Below are 15,862 nucleotides of genomic sequence, written 5' to 3' on the forward strand. Positions count from 1 at the left end.
CTCTTCAAACGACTTCTTCTCAATAACCAAGAGGCCCAGGGACTTTATATTGGGCCTGTAGCATGCTGGGGTGAAGGGCTACAAAGTTTGTTCAAATAAATGACCTTGACCTCCATTCAAGGTCACATGGGTCAAATAGGCTATAATCTTCAAACGACTTCTTCTCAATAACCAAGAGGCCCAGGGACTTGATATTGGGCCTGTAGCATGCTGGAGTGAAGCGCAACAAAGTTTGTTCAAATAAATGACCTTGACCTTCATTCAAGGTCACATGGGTCAAATAGGCTATAATCTTCAAACGACTTCTTCTCAATAACCAAGTGGCCCAGGGACTTGATATTGGGCCTGTAGCATGCTGGGATAAAGGGCTACAAAGTTTGTTCAAATAAATGACCTTGACCTTCATTCAAGGTAACAGGGGTCAAATAGGCTATAATCTTCAAACAACTTCTTCTCAATAACCAAGAGGCCCAGGGACTTGTTATTGGGCTTGTAGCATGCTGCGGTGAAGGGCTACCAAGTTTGTTCAAATAAATGACCTTGACCTTCATTCAACGTCACATGGGTCAAAAAGGCTATAATCTTCAAACAACATCTTCTCAATAACCAAGAGGCCCAGGGACTTGATATTTGGCCTGTAGCATGCTTGGGTGAAGTGCTACCAAGTTTGTTCAAATAAATGACATTGACCTTCATTCAAGGTCACATGGGTCAAAAAGGCTATAATCTTCAAACGACATCTTCTCAATAACCAAGAGGCACAGGGACTTGATATTTGGCCTATAGCATACTGGGGTGAAAGGCTACCAAGTTTGTTAAAATAAATGACCTTGACCTTCATTCAAGGTCACATGGGTCAAATACGCTATAATCTTCAAACGACTTCTTCTCAATAACCAAGAGGCCCAGGGACTTTATATTGGGCCTGTCTGTAGCATGCTGGGGTGTAGGGCTACCAAGTTTGTTCAAATGAATGACATTGACCTACATTCAAGGTCACAGAGGTTAAATATTTTTAAATCTTGCGATAGCCAAGAGATACCAAGACCCGATATTAGGCCAATAGTATGCTGGAATGAATAAACCTAGCTTACTCTGATATTTGAATAAATTTGTTATCAGCATTATGTCTGTAGAAATATCCTCAATCAACTGCAAATTTGCTGTAGAGCCAGGTGGGCGATACAGGCCCATTGGGCCTCTTGTTTAGGGTCATACCGTTGCGTCCGTCCGTCCGTCCGTCAACAATTAACTTCTTCTTCATAACCACACATCAGAATTTGACCAAATTTGTTCAGAAGCATCCCTATGGGTAGGGGACTCAGAATTGTACAAATGATGGGGCTGACCCCCTGGGGGCCCCTGGGGCGGGGCCAAAAGGGGTCATTTTTGCGCTATAAACGACTTCTCTGAAACCAAGCAATGGCTATCACTCATATTTGCCTGGTAGCATCACTATGGGGTGGGGATTCAAAATTGTACAAATGATGGGGCTGACCCCCCAGGGGCCTGAGGGGTGGGACCAAATGTGGTCAATCTGGCTATATTGATATAAACGACTTCTTCTCTGAAACCAAGCAATGGCTATTGCTCATATTTGCCTGGTAGCATCATTATGGGGTGGAAATTCAAAATTGTACAAATGATGGGGCTGACCCCCCAGGGGCCCGAGGGGTGGGGCCGAATGTGGTCAATTTGGCTATATTGATATAAACGACTTCTTCTCTGAAACCGAGCAATGCCTGTCACTCATATTTGCCTGGTAGCATCACTATGGGGTTGGGATTTAAAATTGTACAAATGATGGGACTGACCCCCCAGGGGCCTGAGGGGCGGGGCCAAATGTGATCAATCGGACTATATTCATATAATTGACTTCTTCTTTGGAACCAAACAATGGATATCTCTCATATTTTACTGGTAGCATCACCTTGGGGTAGGAATTTGAAATTGTACAAATGACGGGGCTGACCCCCTGGGGTCTGAGGGGCGGGGCCAAAAGGGGTCAGTTTAACAGAATTGATATAAATGACTTCTGCTCTGAAACAAAGCAATGGATATCACTCATATTTACCTGGTAGCATCCCTATGGAGTGGGGATTCAAAATTGTACAAATGGCTGGGCTGACCCCAAGGGGTCTGAGGGGCGGGGCCAAAAGGGGTCAATTTGGCTCTCTTAATATAAACGACTTCTTCTCTGAAACCAAGCAATGGATATTGCTCATATTTGCCTGGTAGCATCACTATTGGGTGGGCATTCAAAATTGTATAAATGGTTAGGCTGACCTCCCGGGGGCCTGAGGGGGGGGGGGGGGGGGGGGGGGGGGGGGGGGGGGGGGGGGCCAAGAGGGGTCAATTTGGCTGAAATGATATGAACAACTTCTCTGAAACTAAGCAAGAGATATCGCTCATATTTGCCTGGTAGCATCCTTATTGGTAGGGATTCAAAATTTTATAAAGGAAGGAACTGACCCCCACTCCCCCCGGGGTGCAGAAGGCGGGGTCAAAAGGGGTCAATTGGTTTAAACAACTTCTTTTCTGAAACTAAGCAATGGATATCACTCACATTTGTGTGGTAGCATCCCTATGGGGTTGTGCCAAAAGTTAATTTTATTTCATGGATTAATGCATTTTTTGACATCAAATCCTCATTTACCCATATAAAATGCCTATGATATATTGACATAGCAATACCAGCGACAAATATACTTAATCATCATTCTTGTTTCATATCTCATGAAATCCAGGTGAGCGATACAGGCCCTCTGGGCCTCTTGTTTCTGATGCAAGGTACCGGAAGTAGGTGTTGCTGCATACTGTCAGGATTTGACGGCTATTCGACAGGATTGACGAAGTAAACGAGTTGGGGTTGTATACCAACAGAATTTGGCAGGGTTTGACACATTATGAACAAAACGCTAAATTAAAATTGGATTTGATTTATTCTACATTACATTTTTAGGTCATCTGACCCGAAGGGTCAGGATGACCTATAGTCATCATGCTTCGTCCGTCGTCGTGCGCCGTCCGCCGTCCGCCGTGCGCCGTGCGTCGTGCGTAAACTTTTCACATTTCAAACTTCTTCTCAAGTTCCACCAGTGGGATTGAGCTGAAACTTGCCTGAAATGATCCTGAGATGGTCCTGACCAAGTGTTGTTATTTTTCGGGTAGGTCCGAAATCCAAGATGGCCGCCATAGCCGCCATTTTGAAAACACATTTTAAACTTCTTCTCATGTTCCACCAGTGCTATTGAGCTGAAACTTGCCTGAAATGATCCTGAGATGGTCCTGACCAAGTGTTGTTATTTTTCGGGTAGGTCCGAAATCCAAGATGGCCGCCATAGCCGCCATCTTGAAAAACACATTTTAAACTTCTTCTCCAGTTCCACCAGTGCTATTAAGCTGAAACTTGCCTGACATGATCCTGATATGATGCCGACCAAGTGTTGTTATTTTTCGGGTCGGTCCGAAATCCAAGATGGCCGCCGTGGCCGCCATCTTGAAAAACACATTTTAAACTTCTTCTCCAGTTCCACCAGTGCTATTAAGCTGAAACTTGCCTGAAATGATCCTGATATGATCCTGACAAAGTGTTGTTATTTTTTGGGTTGGTCTGAAATCCAAGATGGCCGCCATAGCCGCCATTTTGAAAACACATTTTAAACTTCTTCTCATGTTCCACCAGTGCTATTGAGCTGAAACTTGCCTGAAATGATCCTGAGATGGTCCTGACCAAGTGTTGTTATTTTTCGGGTAGGTCCGAAATCCAAGATGGCCGCCATAGCCGCCATCTTGAAAAACACATTTTAAACTTCTTCTCCAGTTCCACCAGTGCTATTAAGCTGAAACTTGCCTGAAATGATCCTGATATGATCCTGACCAAGTGTTGTTATTTTTTGGGTCAGTCCGTAATCCAAGATGGACGCCATAGCCGCCATCTTGAAAAACACATTTTAAACTTCTTCTCCAGTTCCACCAGTGCTATTAAGCTGAAACTTGCCTGAAATGATCCTGATATGATCCTGACCAAGTGTTGTTATTTTTTGGGTTGGTCTGAATCCAAGATGGCCGCCGTGGCCGCCATCTTGAAAAACACATTTTAAACTTCTTCTCCAGTTCCATTGGTGCCATTGAGCTGGAAATGGGTGAGGATGTCAAGGAAGGCTAGCCAACATAGTGTTGTTATTTTTTCGGCCTCGTAAAAACTTTGAAATGGCAGCAATGGGGGCCATTTTGTAACATGATTGCGCAATCATGGTTTTCCTGAACAACACCTATTTCAAACTTCTTCTCAAATTCCATCAGTGGGATTCAGCCCTAACTTACCAGAAATTATCCTGAGATGGCCCTTACCAAGTGTTGTTATTTATCGGGTCGGCCAGAAATCCAAGATGGCCACCATGGCAACCATCTTGAAAAAACATTTTAAACTTCTTCTCCAGTTCCACTGGTGCCATTGAGTTGGAAATTGGTGAGGATTTTAAGGAAGGAGTGCCAACAAAGTGTTAATATTTTTCGGCCTCGTAAAATCATTGACTTGGCAGCCATGGTGGCCATTTGTAACATGATTGTGCAATCATGGTTTTCCTGAACAATGCCTATTTTAAACTTCTTCTCAAATTCCCCCAATGGAATTCAGCTGTAACTCTAACCAGAAATGATCCTGAGATGGTCCTTACCAAGTGTTGTTATTTATTGGGTCGGTCAGGAATCCAAGATGGCCACCATGGCAAACAGCGCCACTATATACTTGCTACAGAGAATACATACTTCAATTATATAAGGTTTTTAATTTAGAGTCAGATGACCGTTAAGGCCCCTGGGCCTCTTGTTAGCAAAATGACTCATGCGAAATACTCTTTACTAGGTGTATTAGTAGATGGATTATAAGGGCTTTGGGGCTCCTCCCGGACACCTCTTGGGTCTCCTCCCGATCCGATCTGGCGGACTCATATATGTATATATATTATAATAGTAGCATCGGGGCTCCTCCCGGACTCCTCTTGGGTATCTCAAGAGTCTCATCATGATGAGGTCACATCAAGGTCACGCTACATGTTCTATAAAAGACACCATTTAACTAGAAATATCAGTCGATATTTCATGGCGCAAAGACAGATAGACCTCGTCAACGATGGAAACATCGACGTCTGCAAAATATCTGCTAGCAGTATTATGTGCCGTATAGGATTAAAGTAGAGGTGTTTTACCGGTATGCGGACGAATCGGACGAATAGAGCGAACGAATTGGACGAAAGAGACGAATCGAACGAACGAATCAGACGAAACAGCGAACGAATCAGACGAAACCAGTCATGTATGCCGAGATTAGGACGTATGGAGCGAGAAGTACTATACAAGCCGAGATGTACTACCCAACATCAGTCGATTCATGGCACAAGCACACATCGAGCAAATCGAGAGAGACGACATAACCGTTGTTCAAAGCACCCAAAAAGTCCACTACTCAAAAAGCGATCAGGATTTAAAAAAACATTGTTCATGCAGTTACTCCCGTACTTCGACCCTCAAATACAGCCAGTGGTCCCCATATACCGTTGGAGAACAACTTCCGGTTCCGGTTCATGGTAGTTGTGTTTTTCCACCTTACTCACTAATTATGTGAATTTATCAGCGATCAACACTATGGAGATTTACTAAAATGGCTTTATTTTGAATATTTTACAACACAACGATCGTTCAAACTCAAAATGTATCATTATACAACCATGTAAGAGTTACTTGATCATTTTCCATCGACGAAAATCTGCTCACCCCTGTTACTCCGTATTGAAAAACATCTACTCACTGTTTGTTAAATTACTCCGTGAACGTGAATCCTATCCTCAATTCATCATCATGCCGAGAGAAAGACAAACCACAAAAACCAACAACAGTGGCAATATATCTCAGACTCGGGAAGCGAAACGGTTTCGCCAGGAGGAGCAGGTTAGTGTTGATGGAATCTTTAACAAAATAGCGTCCATTGAAAGCAGTGATGTAATGGACTCGCTGGTTGAAAAACTTATCTAACTCACTGTTCTGTAAACGAATTCAAGCAAAACTGGATATTCCCAAAGCTATTGCTGAGGCGACTTAACCCCTCATTGATCAGTGTGCAATAACAACTGAGGGTGAATTTCCAGAGAAACTGTATTGCTCCATACCTCCGGAGCGGGTAAAAAACTACAAAATACAAATGATAATTGCTATACAACTCCCACTTAATGATACATAATTCTTACAAATATTCACATTTTAGACGTTCCAATAAATTCAACAAATACTAAATTAACGAGTTCAAAACTCTTAGTACTTTGACCTTATTTCCACTTGACAATAGCGTTCCGAAATTTGCCCATTTACACAAATAAACTTCGTATCAACAAATCGAATGAACATTATAGTAATTAAGAACACATTAAAACACTAATTGCTCACTCATTGGTGACCAAAAGACTCCGATAAGATCGGAGCACATGTTGATGTTTTAGTACTTCCGGTACAGATAATTTCTAACACAAAAAACGGAAAACGGATAGTCAATATCCGGAATATCACAATCAGATTGCTATACTCACTCGTCGTATGGATGATTCGGACCAAGATAACGGGAATTTTCGTACCACTGTCATTTTCGTACCTGGGTATTTTCGTCCGGGTAGTTTCGTACTAAAAATATAATGTCAATATTTTCATTCATTTTATCATTATTACTCTTCATAATCCGATAATTCTCAAATCCATTCTTATTCACATTTCTCATTTAGGATTTTGTTGGATTTCTGTGTTGAAATCGTGACTGTCGCGTTCACGCTTCACTGCTCGCAGGCGCGTGTCTAGGTCAGTCAGGCTAAATGTTATTTCAACAAACCGTCATTTGTCTGTTGAATTCATGCCTCGGTGCGTATAATATGATCGTTTTAATTGAGATAATCAAAGGGGGCGTTCGTTTCAGAAACTCGAGAGTCAGGTGCACACATGCGCAGACAAAATATTGTCAAGCGCGTCAAAAACGCAGAATATCACAACACCCGTGTTCAAACATGGAGGTTACTACAGCAGTCATTCCGGCAACAGTGTGTTGTGAACTCATTTTGAACGATTCTGACGACGATGACGACTATCTTGCACGTTGCTTAACGTCCAATACATTTCCAAATGCTATTCCGAAGGTAACAGGTTTTGTGCGCTTTGATGGTTCAAATGATTTCGCCTGAGGATTTAGTAGTACTGGTTTGTCTGGAGTAGAACTCGGAGTCTGATTCCCGATTTCACTTCTCGACATATTACGGCTCTCATTAGAATGTTGTGAATAACAATCATGTGATGCGCTATGTGTATTACAATGTTCTTGAATATACTTTGCAGTACGTAGGGCATCAGCTTCAGCCTCGGCTTCTGCACATTGTTTGTGTTCACGAGGGACTTCCAAATTTACATTGAGCTCCTGCCTTCTGCGCTCTACCTTTGCGAGATTAAATTTTTCTTCCTCTTCTAAGAGTACTGGCTTTTTACGTAATGCAGCTTCCCTTTCTAAATAAGCAATGCGGGCTTTAGCTGCTTCAGCTTTGGCCCGTTTCCTGGCAGCATCAGAACTGCTGGAGGAGCTGGAAAGTTTAGAATGATGTGATACCAAACTGTGTGCTGAGCGGTTTGAGCGTATTGACTTGGCATCTATGTCAGGAGCACGAATTCTTAGGTCTAGTCGGTATAAAACAGTAGTCACGAGGAAATCATATCGCTGTGCATCCTTCTTATGCTGTGACATCTCATGTTGACTTTCAACGCTATTTATAGTGTCCAAATATGCTAAGAATTCGATTGATACCATCCGATATCCTCCATAGGCTAGTGTCAAAGCCAGATTTGTCCTTTTTTAACTGATCTATGTCATCATCACTCACAGACATGACATTATCTAATTCTGTTTGAACTGAATCCCAAGAAGCAGCTAATCTCTTCTTAAACCGACTTAGGGATAGCTCATAATGTTAATGGGCTGGTTCTGTAAGTGTCCGTGTCCTACGGGCTTCTAGAACATCTGTTGTTAGACCAGTTGCCAGGTTTTCCTGATGAAGATTGACAGCCTAATTTCTTTACTGTGCCTGTACGGGGCCTTGGGTCGAAAAACTACAGAATACCCATCTCTGCCATTGGTACGTCGGTTTATTGTTAGTAAAGAACTGTAACAGACAAATACAAATTTGCTTTACAATCATACATAATACATTACATATTTGATATGTACCTATCAGGTAAATACAAATATAATTGACTAGAAACGGTCGCAGACTAGATTCATTAACCAATTGACTTGTGTTATGATGGACATACCTTTTTTAGATGTAATAATTACATAATAGATATACTGTAAAGCTACAGCCTAACACAAATACATAATACTGGTGATATACTCTAATGAATGAAGGATTTACATAAAATACAGATGTTTCTTATACCTGATAATGGATAATCATACATAATCAGATATATGTACATCACGACCTGGTGTCTCAAAAATTCTGAAAGCTAGGAAATAGCCCAGTTAACAATGAAAACATCTCACTGCAGGGGGTCCGAATACCACTGACAGCCACAAAGGCTGGACCGAAACTCAGCAGTGAGAAATCACTATTACGATACAGCTCTTCGAAGTTTGAAACAACATGCCATGATTGTAAATATGGTTAATACACATAATAATATAATGTAAATATGACTTTCATAAGACAACTCGACCTCAAAATAACGACCTAAACAGCATAATAAATAGTGGACGAGATGACTAAACTACGACTATACAGTTCGTAACTCAAAATAATGCAAATATCCAATAATTTCAACACTATTCTAACTAGGATTGTAAATAATGCTAAGCACTGAGTTTGCATACAACAATACATCATAAAGACTTACATTATGGCTCGACAAACCCCCAAGATCACATGGCCCGCTACATGCGGTCTGCAACGTTATATGTGTAAAGATAATGAACTATTCATATAAGTAATAAAATGTCATTTCTTGTATTAACTTCGAGTTACATGTGTTTCACATATGGCGGCGACATCCGGGTTACTCAGGGGAATACTAATATCCGGATATAATGACGGAAAAGGATCCGGATCAAACCTGATAGACTATACTATACATTATCATTACATCCCCACACTTAAAGGAATTAACTTTAAAGTCGCCAAACACAAAACATAGGATGGACACTTTCACAACATTATTATTAAATAACTTTAAGCAATTAAATTATCATTTACCTAATGATAAAGACAAGTATCTCCTTAACTCAGTTTTAACCAAGTCCATGCAAGAGATTAACTCTTGAAATAAAGAACAATGAATATAATTATAATTATCAGTGTTTGTTTCATTACAGTTCATATAATGGAAACATAACTCTTATCATAACTTCTTAATTCCACGGAATACCGATATAATTACACAGTTTCAATTAATCGATCAGGTCTTTTCACAACTCTTCCGGAACTGGTTCTGAAGCACAATCCAGCAGGTTCCTGGACACTAGATGAGGTTTTGGGTTCAATTCTAGTGTTTGATGTTGATTCATAGTTCTCAATCAGCTCAGAATCATCAGAATTTTGACCATTTCCATCAAATTCAGTATATACATCTGAAGACGGTGTTTCCTTCTGGAACGACACTTTTTTCAGGTGACGTCTGTTCCTTCTGTAACAAACTCCTTGATTCCCTTGGACAATATATGACCTAGGATTCACTTTTCCCACGACTGTAGCATGGTCTTTCCAATAACCATTTGAATCTTGAATGAGTACCTGGTTCCCGCGATCCAATGTGGTCAATGCTTTAACATGGTTACGGTTGTCATAGAAATGCTTTTGTTTCATTTTCTGTTGATTTCTCCAGAGTTTAACATCAGGGTGTTTAGCTTTATCCCTGAGTTCACTCGAAGGTAAGTTTGACACAAGTTCTCTTCCCATCAACATTTCAGCAGGGGATTTTCCATTATCCATAGGTGTACTTCTGTAGACTAACAATGCCATGTTGACGTCTTCTCCACTTTCCTTGCATTTTTTTAACATATTTTTGACAGTTTGAACGGTTCTTTCAGAGAGTCCGTTTGACTGTGGATAGCGTGGACTGCTGGTCACATGTTGAAAATTCCACTCAAATGCAAAATCTTTGAATTCTCTGCTGCTATAACATGGACCATTATCACTGACAACTACTTTTGGGACGCCATGTCTCGCGAAAACACTTTTGAGTGCTTGAATAACAGAATGTGTAGTCTGACTTGACAAATCTGTTGATATTTTTTCCCATGGAGAATCTGCTATCGCATGAGGTATCAACGGTTCAGACGGTTGGGTTGGGTTGTATTTTCTGCAAACCTCACAATTATCCACAATATGATCTATGTCAAAGTTCATATTTGGCCAATAAACAACTTGCCTCGCGCGGTTTTTACACTTCTCGCGACCCAAGTGACCATGATGAATCTTCTTAAGCATAGCAGTACGCATGTCATTAGGTACAACAATGCGTGTTCCTTTCAAGATCAATCCATTAATGACCGATAGTTCCTCACGAAATGTCCAATACGGTTTCAGTTCAGCAGTGATAACTTCAGACAATTTCCTTAAGGTTTCATCTGACTGAGTAGATTCTACGAGCTCTTCTCGTCTAACTCCTGACACTGGCAAGGACTCGTACACTGCATTCACAAATATCTCAACTTCATCATCAAGCGAGTTAGAGTTATCTCCCTTCTGTACAGGTGCTCTGGATAATGTATCTGCCATGTGCATTAGTTTTCCTGGCGTGTGAAATAATGTGAAGTCATACTTCTGTAATCTAAGCTTCAGTCTCTGTATCCTGGGGGGACAATCATTGTACGATTTACTGAAGATAGCGACCAATGGCCTGTGATCTGTCTCTACTTCAAAGGATCTGCCATAGATATATTGGTGAAAGCGCTCACATGCAAAAGTCAATCCGAGTGTTTCTCGCTCAATGTTGGCATATCTGCTTTCACAATCAGTAACTGATCTGGATGCGTAGGCTACTGGACACCAGTCATTGCCATGTTTTTGTAGGAGTACGGCTCCTAATCCCAGCTGTGATGCGTCACATGATATCCTGATTTCACGATCTGGATCATAGAATTTTAGGATTGGTTCCTGCGAGATTAGATCTTTTGAGTTTGTTGAAAGCTGTCTCCTGTTCAGGATTCCATTGCAATACATTCTTTTCCAACAGAAGTTTTCGAAGTGGTTCTGTTCTCCTCGACAAGTCTTTGATGAATCTTGCAAGATAATTCACCATGCCAAGAATCTTTGTAGCTCTTTCCTGTTTGTAGGTCTCTCCATGTCAACAATTGCTTCAACTTTACGCGGATATGGCTTAACCCCTTCTGAGGTGATTGTGTCTCCAAGGAATGTTAAGCTGTTGACGCCTATTTCACATTTCTCCTTGTTCAACTTTAGATTCGAGTTTCTAGCTTTTTGAAGCACAGCCCGAACACGTTCATCATGTTCCTGTCTGTTCTTTTCCCATATGATGATGTCATCCATGGAAGTGTCAACTCCTGGTATATCCTGAAATAGGTTGTGTATAATCCGATGGTATATCTCGGGCGCGCTGCTGATTCCAAAGGGAAGCCTATTGAACCGATACCTTCCGAATGGGGTGATAAATGTACATAAATCTGCACTTTCATCCTCCAACTGGATTTGCCAAAATCCACTTGCAGCATCAAGTTTTGAGAAAATGGTTGCTCCTTCAAATCTGGACATTATCTCTTCCCTAGTTGGGAGTTTATAGTGTTCACGTTTGATAAACTTATTTAAATTCCTGGGATCTAAACAGACACGCAATTTCCCATTGGGTTTGTGCACGACTACTAGAGAGTTGACCCACTCAACTGGTTTATCTATTTTCTGAATCACATTAATTTTCTCCATATAATCCAGCTCCACCTTCAACTGGTCGTGTAACGCGAACGGTATTTTCCTACACGCCTCTACCACAGGTTCCGCATCAGACTTTAGTTCTATTTTCACTTTGTCCGGTAAACAGCCTAAGCCAGTAAACAGATCTGAGTACTCTGTTTCAACTGTTGATTTGTCAAGTGGTTCTATGTTTTTGTGTTCCTGTTCTACAGCCAAGACCAGTTTAATAAGTCCTAAGGTTTCACAACTTTTTCTGCCAAGAATTGGTTTCACATTTTCAGGGCTTACTGTGAACATAGTTTTGTAGTCATGTCCCTTGTGTGATATAGTAAGAATAACCTGACCAGATACTGGAATAGCTCCTGCGTTGTACGCCTTTAACCTTACATCAGATCTTGATCTCAATCTTGATCTACTAGGTAGCTTCTCAAACTCGATCATAGGTAAAACATTTACATCAGCACCGGTATCTAGCTTTAATGGTATGATGTTACCGTTGACCTGTAATGGTGTCATCCACGACTCTTGGGTATGTTTAGAATCTACAGAGTCAATAAACAGTTCATGTTCCTCGACACTCATTACCTTTTTGTTTCTCGAGCTCGGTTTAGGAGTTTTCGTAGAAAAACAAGCTTTCGCGAAATGATTTAGCTTACCGCATGCGCGACATGTCCTTCCTTTTGCAGGACAAGCTCCTCTTGGATGTGTTGTAGCACAATACGAACAAGTTGACTGAGTAGCAGGTTGGGATTTTTCTCTGTGTGATGACAATCCACGTCCTCGGCCTCCTGTTTGAAGCATATTTTCGGCTCACTGTATCTACATGTTCTGGATTTTCTGATAACGACAAGGTTTTCATGTGTTTCTCTGTCGATTCGGCTGCTTTACACATATCAATACACTTCTGTAGATCAAGGTTACGTTCTCTCAGTAATCTAGCCCTCAGTGTATCATTCTTTATTCCTTCTACAATCTTATCTTTCAAGATACCCTCTTTCAGATTTCCGTATTCACAGTCTTTACACAAAATTCTGAGATCAGTTAGATATTGATAAAATGTTTCATCTGGTTTCTGGTTTCTCTTGTGAAACACGTGTCTTTCATAAGTTACGTTTTTCTTCGGTGTGCAATAGTCTCTAAATTTTTCTATCAACGGATCAATCTTATCTTTTTCTTCTGCAGCGAAGGTAAATGTGTTATATATTTCAATTGCTGACTCACCCGCTAATGTCAGAAATGTAGCACATTGTTTTGGCTCCTCAAGTTCATCTCCCGCCGTTGCACTCATGAATAGCCTGTATTGTTGTAACCAACGTCTCCAGTTTTCCGCAACATTGCCGTCCAACACGAGATTTTTAGGCGCTGGCAGTTTATGATCCATGGTTCCTTATGGTTGTGTGGATCTCCGGATTTCTTCTGACACCATGTAAAGATAATGAACTATTCATATAAGTAATAAAGTGTCATTTCTTGTATTAACTTCGAGTTACATGTGTTTCACATATGGCGGGGACATCCGGGTTACTCAGGGGAATACTAATATCCGGATATAATGACGGATAAGGATCCGGATCAAACCTGATAGACTATACTATACATTATCATTACAATATGTACGAATGAAGTATAAATTTACCGAGAAACACAAAAGAGTTCCAAGAGGAACGATAACTCCTATAGCAAGTTAGAAATACGCTAATAAAAAAAAAAAAAAACCGGTATATGGTTCCGGAACAAACATATTTCTTACCAGATAAGTAATTATAACTTTTTTTTCATACAGCACCACATTAAGTATAACAATTCCTTTCTCACAATTAATTCCTACATTTTCATAAAGCACTATAGTAATTCTTACATTTTCATTTTCACACAGCACTACATTAAGTTAAAATTGCTATCAGATAAGTAATTCTTACATTTTGCATTTTCACACATTTTGCATTTTCACACAGAAAAAGTTATTCTTACATCTTCAAACAGCAATATTGTTCTTGTATAGGATTATATACAGTTCAATAAGTAGTTCTCACAAAGTTCTACCTACATGTCCCTACCACAAACATAAACTGCTGCCAACGCCTTTAGAAAGCCTGTTGTTGACAATGTGTTGTTAATGTACTTCTCTGTGGCATCACTCAGCTTCTTCTCAATAGCAGTGTATGCCCGTCTGTTATCACACTCGATGTCCTCTGACACGATCTGGGCCTCCACTGCTGCGGCTTCCTTCTGGAGTAGTGGAATCAGGACATACATATCTGGGTGGTTGTCTGTCTTCCTGTTCAATCGTTTGTGCAAGCCTGAAATTTAGAAGAAAATATAGCGAGTACATTCTCTGAAATAGCACAATGTTCATTCATAATTTTCTTTATTTTATACCATCAAGTTTAGGTACATGTGATTAGAAATGTAACTATAGCTCTTACAGTTTAACATGTTGATTGACAGGATTATATTGATTATCGATATTATGAATTATAATTACCTTCAACAGCATTGTTGGTTCGGACCGATGATTCAAAGGCTGACCAAGTTGTCGGCGGGAAAGTGGCAGAGTCAATCCACTGGCTCCTCATGTACTCTACAAACTGGCTAAGAGGGTGACCAGGCTCTGCAGGGCAACGTCCTCTGAAAGCATCAAATGTGGGGCGGATCTGATGAGGTGGCAGAAATGGTAAGGCCAGGACCATCCGGATGAGGTTGTGGGTGGCTCCCCTTTCTCTGTATGTGCGTGACAGTCTAAGTTCCTGGATGTGTCGCCACAATGCTTGTGTCAGATGAAAAATGCAGCCGCGAAGATTCACACCAGGAAAAACCTCTCTAATGGACTGCCAAGCAGCTGTAACATAAAAATGTGTTGTTAATGCATAGTTTGTTATAAAATGAATCATAGCATAATTGCAAGCAGGTAGTTATATTGTTACCAGTTATCATTTGAATGATGATCCTAAATAAAAATCACAGCATTTTATTCAATAAATTTGATAGTCTTTCTTACCTTGCTCAAAGTCGAGCATACATTGCTCAACCTGGCAGCCGTCAAAACCTGTAAATAATGAATAAGTTTAAAGGGACTGTTTCCAATAGTACTAAGTTTACATAATAACCTGTCCATTTTTAGCTCACCTGAGCCGAAGGCTCATGTGAGCTTTTGCTATGGGGTATCATCCGGCGTCTATCGTGCGTCGTCCGTCGTCCATCGTCCGTTAACTTTTTTTAACCGAGAGTGTTGAAATTCGCATTGAATGATTAGTTAGAAGGTCCTGACTAGATATTTGTATTCATTAAGTGAAAATAAAATTCAAGATGGCTGCCATGATCAGTTCCGAAACAGCTTTGACGATTTCAGTAGCCGAAATTTAGCATCTACCGATTTCAGGCGCACTATAATCTGTCTAGGTCTGGGGGAGCTACCGTTTTGCTGACTGGGCTTGCCCACACGATGTGATCTCTCAACATCGGCGGGACTTAGGTCCACCCCAGCAGCTTCAACAGCTTTCATAACCGTGGATTATCCTCCCGGAACCCTGAGAAGCTAACCAGCGATCTACGGCCGTACTGCTCAACATCATCTATAGCCAGTCGTAGGTTTCGATTTTCGGACTCTAGCGACTCCACACACATTGTAAGGGGCTCCAACTGTTTATTCACTAAAGCTTCGACAATAACATTGATCTCGTCGCGAATGGAAGCTTTTACAGCATTAACCACACGGTCTATATCGTCATCACATAGCCTTAAACCGGTACCGCCATTTCCCTGTACATGTAGCTGTCCCTGGGGGTACGTTGGCTGGAACGGAGGGCTAGTGTAGCTCAACTGGCCCTGGGGTACGTACTGACCACTAGTAGCAGTTTGTTGATTTATATACGACATGGTCGTAGGAATGGGCGAGAAAACACAGGGAAGTGTAT

General features: G+C 41.0%; 2 protein-coding genes across 2 annotated transcripts; both read right to left on the reverse strand.

Moving 5' to 3' along the window:
- Nucleotides 1-11,315: 11,315 nt before the first annotated feature.
- Nucleotides 11,316-12,530, reverse strand: LOC117321451 (uncharacterized protein K02A2.6-like). The gene has a single exon (XM_033875867.1). It carries the CDS (start codon nucleotides 12,528-12,530, stop codon nucleotides 11,316-11,318), a length of 1,215 nt encoding a protein of 404 aa, XP_033731758.1.
- Nucleotides 12,531-13,991: 1,461 nt separating this feature from the next.
- LOC117321452 lies at nucleotides 13,992-15,450 on the reverse strand. The gene is made up of 4 exons (XM_033875869.1): nucleotides 15,363-15,450; nucleotides 14,947-14,994; nucleotides 14,434-14,787; nucleotides 13,992-14,248 (listed from the first exon to the last, which is right to left on the reverse strand). Exons 1-4 carry the CDS (start codon nucleotides 15,448-15,450, stop codon nucleotides 13,992-13,994), a joined length of 747 nt encoding a protein of 248 aa, XP_033731760.1.
- Between the last annotated feature and the right edge of the window lie 412 nt (nucleotides 15,451-15,862).

This window comes from Pecten maximus, unplaced genomic scaffold, assembly GCF_902652985.1.
Source record: "Pecten maximus unplaced genomic scaffold, xPecMax1.1, whole genome shotgun sequence".
Taxonomy (NCBI): domain Eukaryota; kingdom Metazoa; phylum Mollusca; class Bivalvia; order Pectinida; family Pectinidae; genus Pecten; species Pecten maximus.

Coding starts and splice junctions, on each gene's coding strand:
- LOC117321452 (XM_033875869.1), bottom strand. CDS start 15,450: ATGAAAGCTGTTGAAGCTGCTGGGGTGGACCTAAGTCCCGCCGATGTT. Junction 14,788..14,946: donor TATGCTCGACTTTGAGCAAG/GTAAGAAAGACT, acceptor TTTATGTTACAG/CTGCTTGGCAGTCCATTAGA. Junction 14,249..14,433: donor AACCAACAATGCTGTTGAAG/GTAATTATAATT, acceptor TCTAAATTTCAG/GCTTGCACAAACGATTGAAC.
- LOC117321451 (XM_033875867.1), bottom strand. CDS start 12,530: ATGAGTGTCGAGGAACATGAACTGTTTATTGACTCTGTAGATTCTAAA.